The sequence below is a fragment of the Pinus tabuliformis genome, chromosome X (assembly GCF_031772625.1).
Source record: "Pinus tabuliformis cultivar Carrire ecotype Pingquan chromosome X, CPIR1, whole genome shotgun sequence".
Lineage (NCBI taxonomy): Eukaryota > Viridiplantae > Streptophyta > Pinopsida > Pinales > Pinaceae > Pinus > Pinus tabuliformis.
In genome coordinates this window covers 293,003,357-293,022,776 of record NC_142308.1, presented here as the reverse complement: position 1 = coordinate 293,022,776, position 19,420 = coordinate 293,003,357, and the positions used below count along the sequence as shown (strand labels likewise).

Here is a 19,420-nt window from a genome sequence, read left to right as displayed (position 1 = left end):
CTATGGATATGTTGTCACTGGGCATTTGTCTGCCAAGGTGGGGAAATATTAGGAAAAATGTAATGATATTTTTTCCTACCTCCATCCACTTTTTACTATGTTATATAGGATAAAATATAATACTATAATATTACATTTTATCCAATATTTCCCCTTAATGGGTCCACTTCTTATTGTAATTTTTCTTTATATTTGTAATTTAAAAGTAAACAAAATCAACTATAGAATTAGTAGGAGTGAGGGGAAATATCAAGTAGAATGTAATATTTAGGGTGGGGTGTGACCTGCAATATTAGGTAAAACTTAATAATATTACATTTTAATTAGTATTTCCCCACCCTATTTCCCCTCCCATGATTCACTTTTTGCACCTAGAGTTGCTCTACAGTCACATGATTCACTTTACAGTCACATGATTCACTTTTTGCGCTTAGAGTTGCTCTACACCGGAGTATAGGGCACATGTATAGATGTAATGTAAGAAACCTAATGTAACATGTATAGATGTAATGTAAGAAACCTAATGTAACAGCCCAATATAGGGCACATGTGTAGATGTAATGTAAGAAATCTAATGTAAGAGCCGAGTATAGGTCACATGTGTAGATGTAATGTAAGAAATCTAATGTAAGAGCCCAATATAGGGCACATGTGTAGATGTAATGAAATATTTCTAATGTAAGTAAACATTTGTAATGTCGACTCAATTGTAATCAATATATTTAGAATAATTTATATAGATGTGTTCCATCTATAAATTTAATTAATAAGCGGATAAAAACTTAATATTTACAATATGACAAGGCTTTTAATCATAAATATTTACTATGGATATTATTAACTTCTAAGTAGGTTTTTTTACAATACCACGGGCCATACCCACAAGAGAAAGATAGAGAAGGAGAGAAGGGAAGAAAATTATAATACCATGGGCTACTACCAAGGTTTATCAATACCATGGGCCATTCATACTTTCGATTTTTATATTATGAGTCTAGGATTTTAATTATTTTCTTACAATACCATGGGCCAATACCATGACTTATCAATACCACATTCCTAAAAACCATAACTTATTTCAAAATCAAAATATTTTACAAATACTTTATCTTAATTTTATTTTATAACATTATTTAATTAAATGTAAGAGAAAAAAGGTTATAATTACTTTTGAGGTATACCTAAACACTCCATCCTCATGTCTACTAACAATATTCCCATAGATATTAAATGGGGGTTTTAATAGATTGAAAAATGTGAATACTTTTATATATGCATATGTCAAATTTATATAATATAAATAATATTATAAAGAACCATGTTAGATGCATCTTAACCAAGGATCCAAGCCAAGTGAGAAAGCAAAGTGATTAGCAATGATAGAAGAAAGATAGTACATGATTCTTTTAAATTTTTTATTATTGTATTTTTTTTAACATGATTGATCCAAAATATAGGTTTAATATTTTACAACAATTTAAGTTTTTTTTTTTAATTTAGATACATTCTTAAATACAATAGAATGGGATCATATTTAAGAAAGAGAGCGATATGAAAGGGGGAATAGAGTTTGGGAGAGAGACATAGAGGTGGGAGAGAGAGTGAGAGAGAGAAAGGAAGAGAGAGGAGGGGGAGAGATGGATGGAGAGAGATGGATTTGAAGCAGTGAAGAGAGGGAGTGAAGAACAAAGACATTGAGAGATAGAAGTGGAGAGAGAGAGGGATTGACAAGGGAGAGATGAAGATGGAATGAGGGAGAAAGGAGAGGAGGGAAGAGAGAGAAAAGGAGAGCATAAAGATAGGGAAAGAGGGGGAAGAGAGAGACATGGAGACATAGATATGGAAAGGGGAGAGAGGGGGAGAACGAGAAGGAGAGAGGGAGGGAGATAGTGACAAAGTTGGAGGGTGCAGAGAGAGAGAGAGTGTGTGTATGATGGGGGGAGAGGTGGAGGGAGGTGGGAGAGAAGGGAAGAGAGAGGAATGAAAAAGAGAGAGGACTTGAGAGAGAGGAGAGAGAGATGGAGTTGGAAGGGGGAGAAAGACATAGAGAGAGAAAGGTGGACAAGGAGTGGCAAGGGAGACATGGAGAGTCAGTGAGGGAGAGAGAAGAGCCAGAGAAAGATAGAGAGAGAGAGAGAGAGAGAGAGAGAGAGAGAGAGAGATGGAGAATAGAGAGAGAGGGAGAGGAAGAGGGAGGGAGAGAGAGATAGATAGATATGGAGTGAGGGTGTGTATGTTTTGGGGGTGAGAAGGAAAGACAAGGGGAGATAAAGATATATATGGAGTGGGGGAGAGGGTAGAAGACAGAGGCAAAGAGAGGGAGGGAGGAAGAGAGATAGATGGGAGATAGAGATATAGATGGAGAGAGAGAGAGAGAGAGAGGGAGAGAGAAGGGGAAGAGATGAAAAGGGAAAGGAAGAGGGAGAGATAGATAGATATGCGGGGGGGAGGGAGAGAGTGTGACACGTTTAGGGGGGTGAGGTAGAGTGACAAATAAGGAGAGATAGAGGGAGGTATAGAAATAGATGGTAGGGGGAGAGAGGGAAGAAGAGAAAGATAGAGAAAGGGAGCGAGAGGCAGATAGAGAGAGACGAGGGAGAGAGGGAGGGAAAGAGAGAGAAGGATAGGGGGTGGGAGATAGACACAAAATAGAAGGTAGAGAGAGGGAAGAAGAAAGAGACACACAAAAACAAATAGAGACATAGAAGTTATATTTAGAAAGTCATGAATATTTTGGAATTTCACTAAAATAGATGTATTGATTTCAATGTAGTTGTTGATTTCTAATCCTATTTGATCACATGCACTATATGTATTGATTTAAGTGTAAATGTTGATTTGTAATCCTATTTAATACCTTACACTAGAGGCATTGATTTCAGTGTTGATGTTGATTTCTACTCCTATTTGATTTCTTGCACATGATGCATTGGTTTCAATGTAGATATTGATTTATAATCCTATTTGATTGCATGCACTAGATACATTGATTTCACTGTAGATGTCAATTTATAATCATTCTTAATACGTTACACTAGATGCAATGATTTCAGTGTAGATGTTGATTTCTACTCATATTTGATTGCTTGTATTAGATGCACTAGGTTCAGTGTAGATATTAACTTCTAATCCTAGTTGATTGCTTGCACTAGATGCATTGATTTCAGTATAGATATTGATTTCTAATCATGGAAAATTTTAGGGGCGAATGTTCGCCATTAGGCGAAATTAAGGAGTTTTAAATTTTTAGTGGGGGGAATATTTTGTATCATAGTACATTTTTACAAATCGCCTCAAATAGCCCACCTTATTTTAAGGGAGAGGGTGAAAAAGGTAAATTTAGCCCTTGAAATTAGGAGTTACAACCTTCCATTTCCATTTGCCCTAATTTTTAAGAGTAGGTTTTATTTAAGTGAATCCTATGGGCCAAATACCATATTTATAAAAGAGGTATGGTAAATTAATAAAAATATAAATAAATGAGAGGTATGGTAAATAAATAAAACATTTTTTATATTTACTCCATAAGTAACCTTATATACATGCAAGGGTGTAAACAAATAAAAATATAAATAAAGTGGAGGTATGGTAAATAAATAAAACCTCTTTTTATACTTACTCAAAAGGTATGGTAAATAAATAAAAATATAAATAAACTAGACGTATGGTAAATAAATAAAACCTCTTTTTATATTTAGTCCATAACTCTCTTTCTGTTTATGAAGGCTAAAAAAAAGAGGTTTTATTTAAGTGAATCCTATGGGCCAAATACCATATTTGTAAAAGAGGTATGGTAAATTAATAAAAATATAAATAAACGAGAGGTATGGTAAACAAATAAAACATTTTTTTATATTTACTCCATAAGTCACCTTATATTTAAGGACACTCAAAAAATGTGTTATATTTAGGTGAAACCTATGGGCAAAATACTATGGGCCAAATACCATGGGCTAGATTATTATTAATACCATGCAAAAAAACATTATTAACCCTAATATTAGTATTAATAAAAATAAAAATGGCACATGGTATTGACCCATGGTATTCACGTGGAATGTAGCCTATTTAAATGGGGGAATTAAACCAGCATAGATCCATATTTACTCTGGATCTACTAAGACCCGAGAGGGATCAAATATTGTGATATGCAAACTAGCATAGAGTGGAAAAATATTTGATCCCTCTCGGGGCTTGGTGGATCAAGAGTAAAAATGGATGTTGTAATTTAATGTATGTTAAACATTTTAACTTGGTTAAAATAAGAAATAAAATAAAAATCAATTATTAATTTTATTAATTTTTATAAATTAAAAATAGTAATTTTTAAGCTCCAGGTTTATGATAACCCATGGTATTTACCCATGGTAATACCATGGTATTCATGTGAGCATAGACTATTTAAAGGGGAAATTCTATCATCTTAGATCCATCTTAATTCTGGGTCTACCAAGTGCTCAGAGGGATAAATAGATTTCATCCCCCTAAGAGTGGTAGATGTTGACTTAAGATGGATATAGGTTGGTTTTTATGATACTGAAGATATTAAATAGACTTAGGAAATTATGTTGTAAAAACATCTTAAGGTGAATGGTTAAAGCTACATTTAGTCACTTCACAAAATTTAGTAAAAAATACCAATATCTCCATTAATATTGGTTTTTAACTTTTTCTGATTTAACAAAAAAAATTCAAAACAATGAAACCTTACCACTATTTCCGCATCACCCTCGCAGAAGATTTCTCACCATTTTTGAAAAATAAGTTGGTTTGTACAACCTTTCATCTTCTGTGCTATTCTTAGTTTGTCCTAATGATCTGTAGGGGTTGGAGCCACTGCACGATGTTTTCCTAAAAGGTGGAGATTGTTCACCAAAAAGGAAATTAATCTACATGTTACAACGCTGTTAAAAAATGCGAGATCTATGAGGGTAGTGAATTATGCTAATAAGCAATTTAGATTGGGAGAGACGTAATTAAATTTTATTATTTAATTGAAGATTTCCAATTAAAATAATAATAAATCTACATTTATATATTCATATATTGATTGGAAGGATTCTCACAATGGTCACTTCTTTCAATTAGATCCCCTTCAAGCCTTTGGGATACCTAATACTTTCTTATATAATATAGTTGGGGCTTGCTACTTGTTGGCATGTTGGGGTAAACAAACTTGATGTGTTTTTTTTATCTCGCAGTTGGAGTCTATGGAATAAGAAAGAAATTTGATAACTTGAAAAAAGTGGTAGCTTGACAAAAGTTGTAGAGAAAAGATTAATCTCTCCTACCTTGACAGAACTCGTTGTCAATATCAATACCTACAAGAACGTTGTTGTGGAATATTATCAAAACTAATAGAAGGATATGAAAGAGTGTATTGTAAGAACCTTGACAAACACGGCCACTGAAACTTGGAACATTGTTTGTAGGAAGAAAAAATTATGTTTCTTTTTTCCAAACATGTATGCTAGTATATTACAGTTTAATGAATATGTTTTCTTATTATCATATATGGTTTCATACTTTAACAAAACATTCGCAAAGACTTCACAATGTTTTATTATTCAGTAAAAGATTTGCCAAGATCTTACAAGATTTTATAATTCAGTGAAAGATTCTCCATCATTGTACAAGATAATATAATCTGGTGAGAGATTCGCCAAAAAAATTATATATACATATTATATTATTGATAAAATCGCCTCCCATTTTTCCTATGTATCATGGGGATTAGCCCATTTATTATACATATAAATTTAGGGTGGTTCTTAAAATTTTCCCTATTTCTAATCCTATTTGATTATTTGCACTAGATGCATTGATTTTAGTGTAGATGTTGATTTCTAATTTGATGCAACTAGATGTATGATGTACATTAATTTCAAAGTAGTTAGATTAATAGTGTGAATTGATTCCACTGTAAGCACATATTTTCCTCCTCCATCTATATCTCTATCTCTCGTTGTCTCTCCTTCTCTATCTCTATATCTCACCCCCTAAACATACACACTCTCTCTCCATATCTACCCTCTCCCCCGCCCTATCTATTTCTATATCTCCCCCTTGTCTCTCCTTCTCACCCCCAAAAACTATACACTCTCTCTCCATATCTCTCTATCTTTCTCTCGCTCCATCTTCTAATCTTATTTGATCACATGCACTATATGCATTGATTTCAGTGTAGATGTCGATTTATAATCCTATTTAATACCTTACAATATATTCATTGATTTTAGTGTCGATGTTAATTTCTACTCCTATTTTCTTGCTTGCACATGATGCATTGGTTTCAGTGTAGATATTGATTTCTAATCCTATTTGATCGCTTGCACTAGATGCATTGATTTCAGTGTAGATGTCGATTTCTAATCCTATTTAATACCTTACACTAGATGCATTGATTTTAGTGTAGATGTTGATTTCTACTCATATTTGATTGCTTACATTAGATGCATTGGTTTCAGTGTAGATATTGATTTCTAATCCTATTTGATTGTTTGCACTAGATGCATTGATTTCAGTATAGATGTTGATTTCTAATCCTATTTGATTGTTTGCACTAGATGCATTGATTTTAGTGTAGATGTTGATTTTTGTTTTGATGCAACTAGATGTATGATGTACATTAATATCAAAGTAGTTAGATTAATAATGTGCATTGATTCCAGTGTAAGCACATCTCTTTCTCCTCCATCTATATCTTTATCTCCCATTGCCTCTCCTTCTCTATCTCTATATCTAACCTCGTAAACATACACATTCTCTCTCCATATCTATCTATCTCTCTCTCCCTACCTCCCTTTCCCCTCCCTCTCTCTCTTCCCCTTCTCTCTCCCTCTGAAATTTCTCTCTCCATATCTATATCTCTTCCTCCCTCCCTGTCTTTGCCTCTCTCTTCTTCCCTCTCTCCCCCCATCTATATCTCTATCTCCCCATGTGTCTCCTTATCACCCACAAAACATACACACTCTCTCTTAATGTAAGCACATAAAAATTATTCACGATGTGCATTGACTTATGTGTTACAGTAATTCAACAATACAATAATTGAATTTTCATCCTAAATAAAATGTTTGCTTACCCAAAATATTTTCTTCTTGAAACTATAAACTATTTATGATGGGATACATTCTTATTATTCTCATTTTACATTATTCAACATTGTTAATTACTTTTCATTCAAACGCGGTAATAGAAAATAACTACCCTTGCAAATTATTTTGTGTTTAAAACTCCTTAAGTCACAGTGATTGACTTTGGAGAAAACTACTATTAATATTGGAGAGCAACAGAGACAACGTATGTTGTTTAGTTAAATATTTGAATGGTCTATGATTCCAACTACTATTTTCATATGATCGATATGAGAAAATGAAAAACTAATAGGTGTGACAATAGGGACAGTAGAAGAAAATAATTTATTGATCCCAATGAAGGGTGTTTGTAATTGATTATATTTTTACTATTCACATTTTCTATCAATCAAAATTGTTACATTGACACTTTGCACTCAAATTTTTAATTTAATCATTTTCATTATTAAAGTTACTAATAGTCTCTCTCATCTCAACAAATTGAGGTAACTAAGCACATTTTAAATTAAATTGACTAAATTAATCTTAGACATATTTATCATATTTAAAATGATCAAAATAATTAGATGTTCCACAAATTTTGTATGACCGCACACGATAGATCCATCCTAATAGGAGATTCCATCCTAATACAAGATCTATCGAGAGGGATCAAATCCCTCGAGGTGTAAACATTTCCTCAAGTTTTACATTCAAAAAATAAGTTTGCACCTCAAGAGATTTGATCCCTCTCGTCACTTAATAGATCTAGTAGTAAATTGGATCTAGATTAGTTTATATTATCAACTATCTATTTCTATATTACTATTTTTAAAATTTCACAATTATATAAATCCTTTTATTGATATTATCAACTATCTCTTTTCATATTCCTATTAAACTATTGAACCTCCTCCAATACTTAAACTACTTTCTGGTGTATCATTAGAGATCTGGCTTGTTTTAATGGTAGACATGGTTCGACGTACAACGTTTTTTGTTAGAAAGGCATCACTAGTTCCTTTATTATTATTTTTAGCAGTATACTTTCTATTGCCTTGACAAAATTTGAATAGGTCAACGCATATCTAGCTGCTTTACTGGATTCAAACAATTTTGAGGGTTTTATTCTTTTGTTATTAATTTCTAAGTTTATCTTGTCAACCACCTCGATATTTTTCAAATTTACTTATTTAAGTGTAATTTTTAAGAATTATTTTCATACGTTGCATGATGCAATTTAACTGACTCATCATCGAAATAAATAGGGTCTTCTTAGACTAGATTCCAGGTAATTGTTTTTCACCTTAGTTTTTTTCAAATTTACTTATTCAAGGGTAATTTTTAAGAATTATTTTCATACATTGCATGATGCAATCTAACTGACTCATCATCGAAATTTGAACTTACTACAATAGGATTTGTCTTTTCCAAGTTGATTTTAGGAGATTTCCATCACCACATTCTCCAACACTACTTTCAACATATTTCCTTGAATATTGACTTCTAGCGTGAGATCTCCAACGCTACTTTCAACATATTTCCTTGAATATTGACTTCTAGCGTGAGATGTAGAAACATATTTTTGGAATTGTTGATCTATAAATTACCACAAATAAATATCGAGTTGATGATTTGGCACAACAATCTATTAAAATAAACTAATATCTTGAATATTGACTTCTAGCGTGAGATGTAGAATCATATTTTTGGAATTGTTGATCTATAAATTACAACAAATAAATATCGAGTTGATGATTTGGCACAACAATCTATTAAAATAAACTAATAGCACTAGAGAAGAAAGCCAAGATAAATGAGATAGCGAAAATCAAAGTGAGGGTCACCTTTCTAAGAAGAGGTTGCAGAGGCTATCATGTTGTTGAGAGAGAGTCGAGATTCGAGACTTTAGTTTTCCACCCCCTCTTCGTAACCCTGAATACAAAAGGCTAAAGACAAAGATCCCACTATTATAACAAGGAGCTAAACATCGTGACCCAGAAATTCTACTTAAGAAAACCCAATTACAATGGTCTAGATGCTAGAGAAACTGAAAATAGACATTATAATTGTTAGTAAGAATTACCCATGTCTTGTTCACCAAATGAGGATCTCAACATAATTAACAATTTTGAATATGAGAGTTAGAGACCAGCCACAGGACTAAAAGGGGTCTTGGTTTTTGCTACTACCAAACTCAAAACTCAAACTCTGTTTAGTCAAAGCTATTGAGCCACCACACTAGATGAAGAAAGAACCATGAAGCTTGCGGCCATACTTAAAAGAGCAACAAAGAGTTGACAAACATCTTTCCATCCATAAAAGTTGGAGGTACTTAGTGCAATGATACCTTAATACATTATGAACGAATCTTCCTCAATCGAGATGGCAATCCTTGGCACTGAGAAGCACTATACCCCTAAGCCAAACAAATATTATTATTGTGCCCTACTCCATTGTCTTTACTCTGCGGGATGAATGCATCCTATTGGCATACAAATACCAGGTGGAAGGCTCTATCACCCCCAACTTGTCCCGACAACATGCATTCATGGTCGATCTCTAACTTCTTGTGATCAAGAAATACTATGTTTAAGAATTCAACCCCACTTGTGATCTCCAACAAAAAGAGTATATTGGAGCTAGCATTCCATGGAGAGCAAAGATTCTTATTGCTCAATTAAGAACTAACTCGCATCAACTACGGTGCAAAACAAGTCGGTGGAAAAGACCTAAAGAAGCTTGGGAAGAATGGGTGTGTACTTTTTGCACTTCTGGGGCAGTGGAATCGGAAAAACATTTCATTTTGGAATGTGATGCTTTCAGAGACATCAAAGATAGTTACAGCAGTATGTTAACATCGGTTCCTTGGCATTGTCTTTTCAGTGAGGGGACTATTAGAAGGTTGGGTCAGCTCATCATTAATTTGAATAATAAGAGGATTGAATTGCAAAAGGAAAAAAGCAGGGAAGCTAGTGGTCCCATAGACTATATCTAGTCTCATGGATGTTAAAATTTCATTTCATTTCTAATAGAGAGTCGATGGTCACCCACTGTGCGAATGAAAATTTATATAGTTATAAATTTATTAGTATTTAGAAATATTTAAAGCATTATTTATTAATTAGAAACAAATAGAAATACCAATACCAACCCTTTTTATGTTAATAATTAATTGGTGTTATAGAAATACCAATACCAACCCTTTTTATGTTAATAATTAATTGGTGTTAATACTATATTGATAATTTTTAAATATAATTAATTTTAAAAAATTAAGTTTTAACGGTGATACTATTACGCCATATTTCTTTTAAAGGATTAATTTTGGAAATTGTTTTACCAAATCCACTTAATTGGGTCACATTTTAATAATATTAAAAATGTTTTAATATATGAATAAGATGTTATTTCAAGAAATATGTAGTGATTAGTGTCATTACTTTTTGTTATCTTGTAAAATATAAAATAAAAAGATGGTTTTATTGTGTAAAAAATATTATAATTTTTTATTTTAGTACTATTGTTTTTCCTCGGATTGATTTTAAATTTTATCTACAAAATTAATGATTTTTAAAACGTAAAATTTTTATTAAGTAGGTACTTGTGTTATATGTGGTTGGTTTTTAATTGTTCATGGTTACGCGTTATTTCTTTGTTCTAATTTGATGGTTGTGGTGCTACATCATGGGTAAGGGTTTTCACTTATTGTTGCATGATTCAAAAATTTATCTTGAACTAATTATCGCACATTAATGATCTCTTAATTACATCTTTACAATATTCAAACCTCCTTATTTTATGATGTTGACTCCATCACCCTAGTGGTCTTGGTAAAATCCACTATCCCGTTTATTCCAAGTTACCTAGATTCAAATATGGATTTGGGTTTTTGAAAAGCAAGGATCCAGATATGGTGACGATAGGCCAAGTACAAAGAATAAATTATAATATTTTTTAATTAAAAAATACATATTGAAAATTCATAATCAAAACTATTTATGAATTATAATATTAGAACTTAAATCAGTAGATAATTTATAAATCTTAAGATTGAAATGATGTGTTTTGCCTCGTACAAAAAGGATAATAGTAAAGACAAAAATGAGTGTCTCATCAATAATCAGGCCGCTAATATGATAATGTAGAGTAGGCTTAACTACATATCTTAAATTGAGCATGCATATTTCAACTCTACATTGTGAAAATTCCTGAATCTAACAGATTAGAAACCCCTACTGCAATCACTGGTTTACAATCTCCTACTTGTGATTTATATTAACAAGTTATTTAATTGCATAAACATCGAAGTAAACATTATTGCAACCTTCACAAATATACAAATCATGCACTGAAATAAATTGAGTCAATAACACAAGAGACACTGTTATTTTTGGACAATTGTCCCTAGAAAAACCCAATTCGGGAAACCGGTGCAACATATAGAGGGTTTGTATTATTAAGCAGATTTCGTGAATACAACTAGGGTGCCAGAAATGGCTCACCCAACAGAGAATATCCTCAGCAGTAGTACCTTTATCCGAAGACAAATATTCCGGCAAATCAGCAATCAAATGAGCAAACCCCACTGTGACTCTGGTTGTTCCCTATGTTGGACAACGAAAGCTGCTCCAAGCACTGCTATGGAACTGCGTCACTCCTCCAAGAGCTGCATCACCCTCTCCTGGCTTTGAATCTGTTGATCTGCTTCCAGTTTGCCACACAAAATCTCCCCAGCGCTGCCTCTAAGGCCCAGCGTCAGCCCCTTCAGCTTCTGCGTCTCACTACGTCAGCTTTATGGCCTTTTCATCAGCCCTTCTAGGGCTTGTGTTGTCTCTCCCAACACTACACTACCTCTCTGCTATGTATTCTTCAGCCTCGGATGAAAATTCCTTGTTGAACTACCCCTCGCTGCAACTCTGATCACTAACTCGATTTCCTCAGCAAACCTCACCCTAGAAAATCGTATTCTTTGATCTCTTGGTGTGTCTCCAACTGACCCTCAAGCCTCCTCTTATACTTTTCATGTTGAGTCTTCAACGGCCGAGATTAAGTCCCTAATCAACGGCTAAGATTAAAATTGACTTGATCCTCGTCACTTAGAACTTTCTCACCCATATTTTATTAATGCACATTAATCTTTTTATTTTCCTAAGTATGAAGGGTTATTTCATTTAGATTCTAGATTTATTATTATTTATTTTTTTCATCGGTGCTTGTAATAGATAAATGTAGAAAATAAAAAATAGTGAAAGACAAATACTCACAAACCATAATAAACACTCAATCTATTAAAATAAGCCAATATCTCTACTATGAAGGGTTATTTCATTTAGATTCTAGATTTATTATTATTTATTTTTTTTCACTCAAGCATGCAATAAATAAATGTAGAAAATAGAGAATAGTGAAAGACAAACACTCACAAACCATAATAAACACTAAAATATTCTCTAGGAAATTCTTTTGGGAGAAAACCTAGCCCAAAGGCCAAGCTACTCTAGTATCTTTTTTTCTAGAATGGAAATGATGCAAATACAAAGGAGAAGGCATTCTGTATAGAGTTCCATGAGACTTGTCACACATGGGTTTCTACGTAACGTAAACACCCTTTATTTCTCTCTCTCTTTCTCTCTTTCTCTCTCGACACTTAGCTATTGTAGTCTACTATGGAACAAAATGCAAGAAAATAGAATGAAACTCCTTTTCCTCGTAGTGCCCTAGTTATAATACAAGCTAATAGCCAACTAGGGGTTAACTTTGAGTCATTCAAACATTAATGTGAGTTACAATTTGACCCTTTGAAATTATTTTCCATAATTTCCACGTGGATAACCTATTTTCCATGAGTAACGAGAGTGGATGTGGCATCCTTTTGAATTATGGTGGTCAATTATGATATGCTATCTTCTAGGAAGCATAACTTTTGCACTTCAAGTCCAATTAAAATATCCTTTTCACCATTAGAAATGTCTTTGTGTCTACGATTTCTCTAGCAGGTGCATTTCCAAGGTGGAAACGTTTTACCTCCATAAAACGTGATTTACGACCCAGTTTGAGAAGATTTCAGATCATAAATATCCAAATTGGGTCCTGTCACTAAAACTACGCTTTTAAGTTGATTTCTATGAATTTTTACACCCTATAAGAATGGTGATGGATGAAAAAAAATATAATAATTTAATTTGGATCAATTGTTGTGATGTAGAACCAACATTTGTGACACAACGCCCATGCTGTTTATATTGTTTTTTGGTACTATCAAGACATTTATATTTCCATGAAAACCTTATGGGGTATCATGAACGACTTGATTGTATCCTCCCATTTCCACATGTCTTTCTTGAAAGAGTGCACAATATCCAACAAAAGTAAGATGCGATAAGGAAATAACTTCAACATCAAAACCCTCAATTGCTTCTAATTCCTATTCATCAATATGAGATATATTGTTAGAGTAAAGCTATCAAATTCAATAGTAAATGTATGAACTATTTCTTCATTTTTTTGTTAAAAGATTTGCCCATGTGTGTATTTTTGACATACCTTTTCCAAGAAAATTCTATCACAAACATAAATTGGAAGCACTAAGAAGTTCCCCTCATATCCAAACAATGGAATAAATAAATTTTATTCGTGTACTTGAAATTTTTCCTTTCCTTTTAAAAAAACTATAGCTTTAAAGTATTGTCTATTGGATGAATAACTACTTGCAATTTCTTAAATTTTGCAAGGAAAAGGTCTATTCTTGATAGAAATGAAACTGGGTATTGTGTTTTCAAAGTGATCAATACCAAAATTGTACTAGATACACAAAAAGTTCAGTGTTGCCACCTAAGTAGGCTTTTAAAGAGATCTCAAGAAACAATAACATAAATAATGTATGAAGCCATGAAGAAATTCCTTGTTTCAGTGAAAATTCCAAGTTAATATGAGATTTCTACTTAAATTTTATGAACCAAGTTCAAAACAACTCCCTCATTAATAGAGTAATCTAACACATAAATAAAGTACCAATGAACTAAATAAATGGACTCTTGGCCAAGAATGCTTCTAGAGAGATTTGCAAATTCTCTATATGTATTATCTAACATGCATACTTCAATTTTACTATCGTTAAACAAGTTTTAATTAGGCTTCTTCAAGAATTCTTTGGGAAAGTTATTTCCTCTATAGTGATTACTAATAACGGTGACGATTTTTCAATCTTGAAGACTTGGTTGGCCTCCCAAAATCAGAGCATATTTTTTTAATAGAATGGGAGTTTTTCTAGCTTCTTCAAGTCGTACATGTCTTTTTTAGCTATCAAACTTTTCGACACACAAAGAAATCAACTCTAAAAAATCACGGAACTTGAGAATTCACCCAACATGTACAATAAGCCCAAGCCTTATTGCTACTCTTTTCTTTTGGGTTGACTTCTGAATACTACCAACAAGCAAGGAACCACTGGAAATCATGACTGTGTCACGTGGGTGTGTTAATAATGTCTTCACAAGAGGCTTCTTTTATTATGCTTTCCATCTTTCCTTTTGGTAGTTATTAGAGATAGTCAACGTGAAAATGATCTAAATCCGATTAATCAGGGATATTATTGTATTGCATATATCATTATCTTTCGTGCTTATGTTGATAAGTGTCATGGAAGGTGGTTCATGAATAAAAATTGTTTATTTAATATGAATGGATAGTTAAGTCTTAGTGAAAACCATTACCCATTCAATATAGGAGTGAATTTGGATCATGTGAAATATGTGTCGGTTATGACAGTCTAATATGTCATAGAAAAGGAATTAGGAGTTTAGTTGATGTGGAATGTGGGATGCAAGATATGTGATAGTGTAGGACGAGGTCTCCTGCAACCACATGCATAGGAGGTGGTTAAAAAAAAATATGGCTAAGTATGGGAGTTTTCACGTTGATTTGAGTAATGTGGGGAAAGTTAATTTGGAGAAGAGTCGTGTGCAGAAGGGTCATCTAGGGTCATCGACAATAAAAAGGTGATCTAGAACCCACATAAATGTGGTACATTTTGAGTATTGTGAGATGCAAAGTGATGAATGCAAGATGTGGGATGAAACATGATTTTGTGAAAAAGAAAACCCACAACCCACATACGTGAAAATGAATAATTGTTGTGAAAGTTTCAAGTTATGAAGAATGCACAAAATAAATCAGTAAAAAGGAAGACTTCTAATCTACATGATGTTAAAAATACTAAGTATTTGAAACTAAAACATTCAAGTTGGAGTATATGTTCTAAAAAATAATAATAACATCGATAAACTAATGTTGATCAACAATGACTTATTTCCCTTAGGCATAACTGTCGCTTGGTGCAAGGAATCTCTATATTGGTCTCACTTCATATGCACAACCTAATTATAATAAAAGACTCAAAAATGTCAAAAAGACCCTGCTTTATAGCACTCCCTCCCTTGACCCTCAACTCTAGTCAATATTCAGATATATATGCTTTGAATTGGAATCCCTCTAGAGATAAATTATTTTCATGTCCTATGCTCCAACAAACTCTACATTAGATGAACTAGCCTCCCAAGGAATGGGGCACCCCATCGAACCCTTGCTAATCGACTAAAAGTTGTCATTTTGATAGGTTCATTTTGGTGCACTATAGACTTAAGCTCGAACACACTAAGAAAGAATCATATTCCCTTCACTTTAGTTAAATCTATACATAAATCAAATTTTGTCCAATGTTCCTCCATTTTTTTCACTTACTGGTTCACGGATATCCGGGTCAGTGGGTAGTCGCTACGTCCAGGGTTTTAAACACTGAGTGGACGCCACCCGAAGGGCATCAACACCCCTCGGCCTATTTATTGACCTAACCCCAAGAGCTTTCGGGATTCGACCCTGTGACCTCCCATTGGCGAGGCACTTGATTTGACCGATTGAGCTAACTCTTGGGGCTTCCAATGTTCCTCCATTGATATAGTTAAATGCAATTATAAAATAGATGTACTATTTAAAATTAATGTAACAACCCATATAATTAAATGCAATTATAAAATAGATGTACTATGCCAAATTAATATAGAAACACTATAGAATTTAATAACTTTGCAAAGGTAAAATATTTTTTTAATTCTCTCGGATAAGGAAAAAAAAACCAAGAATTGAAAATGAAAATAAAGTTACCTCGCCCCGAAAATTGAATCCCACGCCCAACTCGAAACGTACTTGACGCATGTAGACTGGTTTATAAGAAAGAATCTTTCCTTGTCCCTTGCGATAATGCTAAAAGCTGCAAACAATTCTTGAGACACATGTTCGCCCACAAAATTTTGGGAGTAGGAAAGCAACCATACAGCAACACGGAACCAAGCGACCGACTCCATTTTGATATCCTATGGATTTTTAAATCGGAAAACGCACTTCGTGTCAGGTAATGTATGATCGTAGTGGTCGGTTTTCTAGTTAAGCGACACGTATGTAGGAGAGAGAGAGTGTGTTTTGTCAGAGACGAGTTTCAAATTCATTAACAGAGACCTAGGAGCCACTATCCAAATATCTAGTGGCACTTCTCTCCATCAATCAGGCTATAACAACCGAACTCCAGACACAGCAACAGCAAATTTTGAACAATCAACTGAACTCCAGACACAGCAACAGCAAATTTTGAACAATCGCTGAATCGTTGAAAAAATGGCAATAGCAGCAGCAGACATTATGCATTCTGAACAAAGCGTAAGGGTTTCATTTTCGATATTCAAACCCCATGAAGGTTGCAACATGGATGATGTTGTGGCTCAGATGGTGGCTGCGGCCGCCTCCATTGAGAAGTGTAGCAGCCGCGGATCGGATATTAGCATGTACATCCTCAGAAGTATCAACAAGAATTGGGTATGTTTTGTTTTTGTTTTTAATCTCAACTACATTTGGGTATGTTTGGTTTTTTTTTATCTTAACTACATTTGCTTTCTCTAGACACACAAAACAGTATTGGGTGATATTTGATAAATTTCTTGATCGCAGGCAGCGGCTGTTGCTGAGAAAAGGGGCCAGGAAGATGTAAATCCCTGGTTAAATCTTCCAGAGGTAACCTGGAAATCCTCAAACAGGATAAGATTTCAGTTCATTTACATCTTATATTTATTTCAGTTTCAATTCCATTTATATCAGGGATTGATAATGTGTTTTGCAGGCTGCGGCATTCACAAAGGGATTTTCCTCAGCTGTTCGAATGGTGGACACTGGGTGGTTTGAAATGAACTGCGAAGAGAGTAAAGCAGGGTTGTCTGCGTTCAGGCAGAAGCATGTAGGAGATGTTGTTAGTGTGCGAAGGATCTACTCGGCAGGTAAAAATCAGGACAAATTATCTTACTGTTGTCTTGCTTTATTGAAGTCTTACTTCACGAAGACCAAGGGTTTGCATTCCTATACATTCTATGATTCTATGGACAGTAAGTGTATAATTGGACTGGCGAAGTGGGAAAGTGTAGATGCTGCCTGTTCTGCGTTGGGTAAGCGTAATGGCTGCGCTGCAGAAGCATTTTGGAGAAGTTTAGGAGCCAAGAATCTCAAGTATGATGTCTGCCGAGTTGTGTATGCGTCAAAGAAAGATTGAGGAGAACTGTCTGATTCTTCTCACAGCTGCTCTCGGTTTCGTTATGAGGGATTTGGTTTTCGTGGGCAGTCTCATATTTGTGTCTGGCAATCGGTTTTGGGACTGCATTGGATCAGTTCCCGGATGAGATGGACTTCATATCCAACACTTCAAAGTTCAAGACATATGCAAGAATTCAAAGTTTCATTTCACATCTACCAAGTTCCACCTGATCTTGCATCGGCCAGAGTGAATTACTTTTCATTGCAGGAAGGAAAGAATTAGAATGTTATTTCGGATCCACATCATAATAGCAGCAGCAACACTGTCCTCAGAACTGAAGACCTGACTTTCACTGAAGGAGCTGTACTTGAGACTTTGATCTTAATGTTCTGTTGTGTTCTTCACTATTAGTCAGTGTTTCTTGATTTGTACTGAGTGGCGCTTCATGCAGGTGGAACTCGATCTTTCGAGTTGGCTGCCACTCTTTTCCTCTGCCTCTATTGCATCATGGCGTAGTTCTTACTTCATGCCTTGCTTCATATATCAGTCGAGTCAGGTGTTAAAAAACCCGCTTCCGGGCATTCAAACAAGGTTGTTTAGACTTCGAATGTAACATGCAGAAAAAATATAGGCTGTCTATCTCCATATGGATCTTCTCTTACGGAGACTTAATATGTGATGCATGGGAATAGGGTTAATTGAATTGTGATGAATTTTCTCCTACAAAGATTTATGTGATGAAAATAGGGTTAATTGAATTGTGATGAATTTTTGCTTACAAAGATTCATGTGATGAGAAGATAGTTAATTGAAACTGAGATGAAAATTTTCGTCCAATAGTGGTATGCTATAAGTCCTTGGTTTCGTGTTTACAATGGTGTAGCATGATGATTTATGACTTTTTCTTATTATTTTGAATAAGAAATATTCAGTAAAACACAGGAATTAGAGGATAAGAGGTAGAACCTATTTTTCACCTGGCCATGACCTTAAATTGTTATTGGGTCAATATTAAATTGTTATTGGGTCAGTGTCAGATCTTGTTGCATTCACTAGGTTGATCATGTTGCATTCAATGGGTTGATTCAGAACGAAAGAATTCCAGATTTTTGGATATCGAAAAAGGATGGTTTCTGTTTTCTTTTGAGTTATGAGCTCTGAATATTAATATTTTCCGTAAAACAATAATAATAAGAGGTAGAATCCATTTTTCTCCGAGACATGAAGTAATTGTTTTATAGATCAAATATCACATTTTCTTTCCAGATTTTTGAATATCGAAAAAGGATGGTTTCTGTTTTCTTTTGAGTTATCAGCTCTGAATATTAATATTTTCTTACTAAAACAATAATAGTAAGAGGTAGAATCCATTTTGATTTTTGAATATCGAAAAAGGATGGTTTCTGTTTTCTTTTGAGTTATGAGCTCTGAATATTAATATTTTCTGTAAAACAATAATAGTAAGAGGTAGAATCCATTTTTCTCCGAGACATGAAGAACAATAATAATAAGAGGTAGAATCCATTTTTCTCCGAGACATGAAGTAATTGTTTTATACATCAAATATCACATTTTCTTGAATCAACCGTGTTGATTCAGAGAGGAGTTCCAAATCTGTGAATAAAATTAAATAAGCAGAGCCCGTTTTGATTATGATGTGGTCAATGAGCTAGAGGGAACTAACAAGCAGCCCGTTTTGATTATGATGTGCTCAATGATCTAGAGGGAACTCAATGATCTAGGGAACTAACAATCAGCCAGTTTTGATTAT

At 33.9% G+C, this 19,420-nt stretch overlaps 1 protein-coding gene across 1 annotated transcript; it reads left to right on the top strand.

Moving 5' to 3' along the window:
• The first annotated feature begins 16,649 nt into the window (after positions 1-16,649).
• On the top strand, positions 16,650-18,306 carry LOC149139551 (uncharacterized). The gene is made up of 3 exons (XM_089448696.1): positions 16,650-16,943; positions 17,076-17,138; positions 17,245-18,306. Exons 1-3 carry the CDS (start codon positions 16,746-16,748, stop codon positions 17,665-17,667), a joined length of 684 nt encoding a protein of 227 aa, XP_089304822.1. The 5' UTR covers positions 16,650-16,745; the 3' UTR covers positions 17,668-18,306.
• The last annotated feature ends 1,114 nt before the right edge of the window (positions 18,307-19,420 follow it).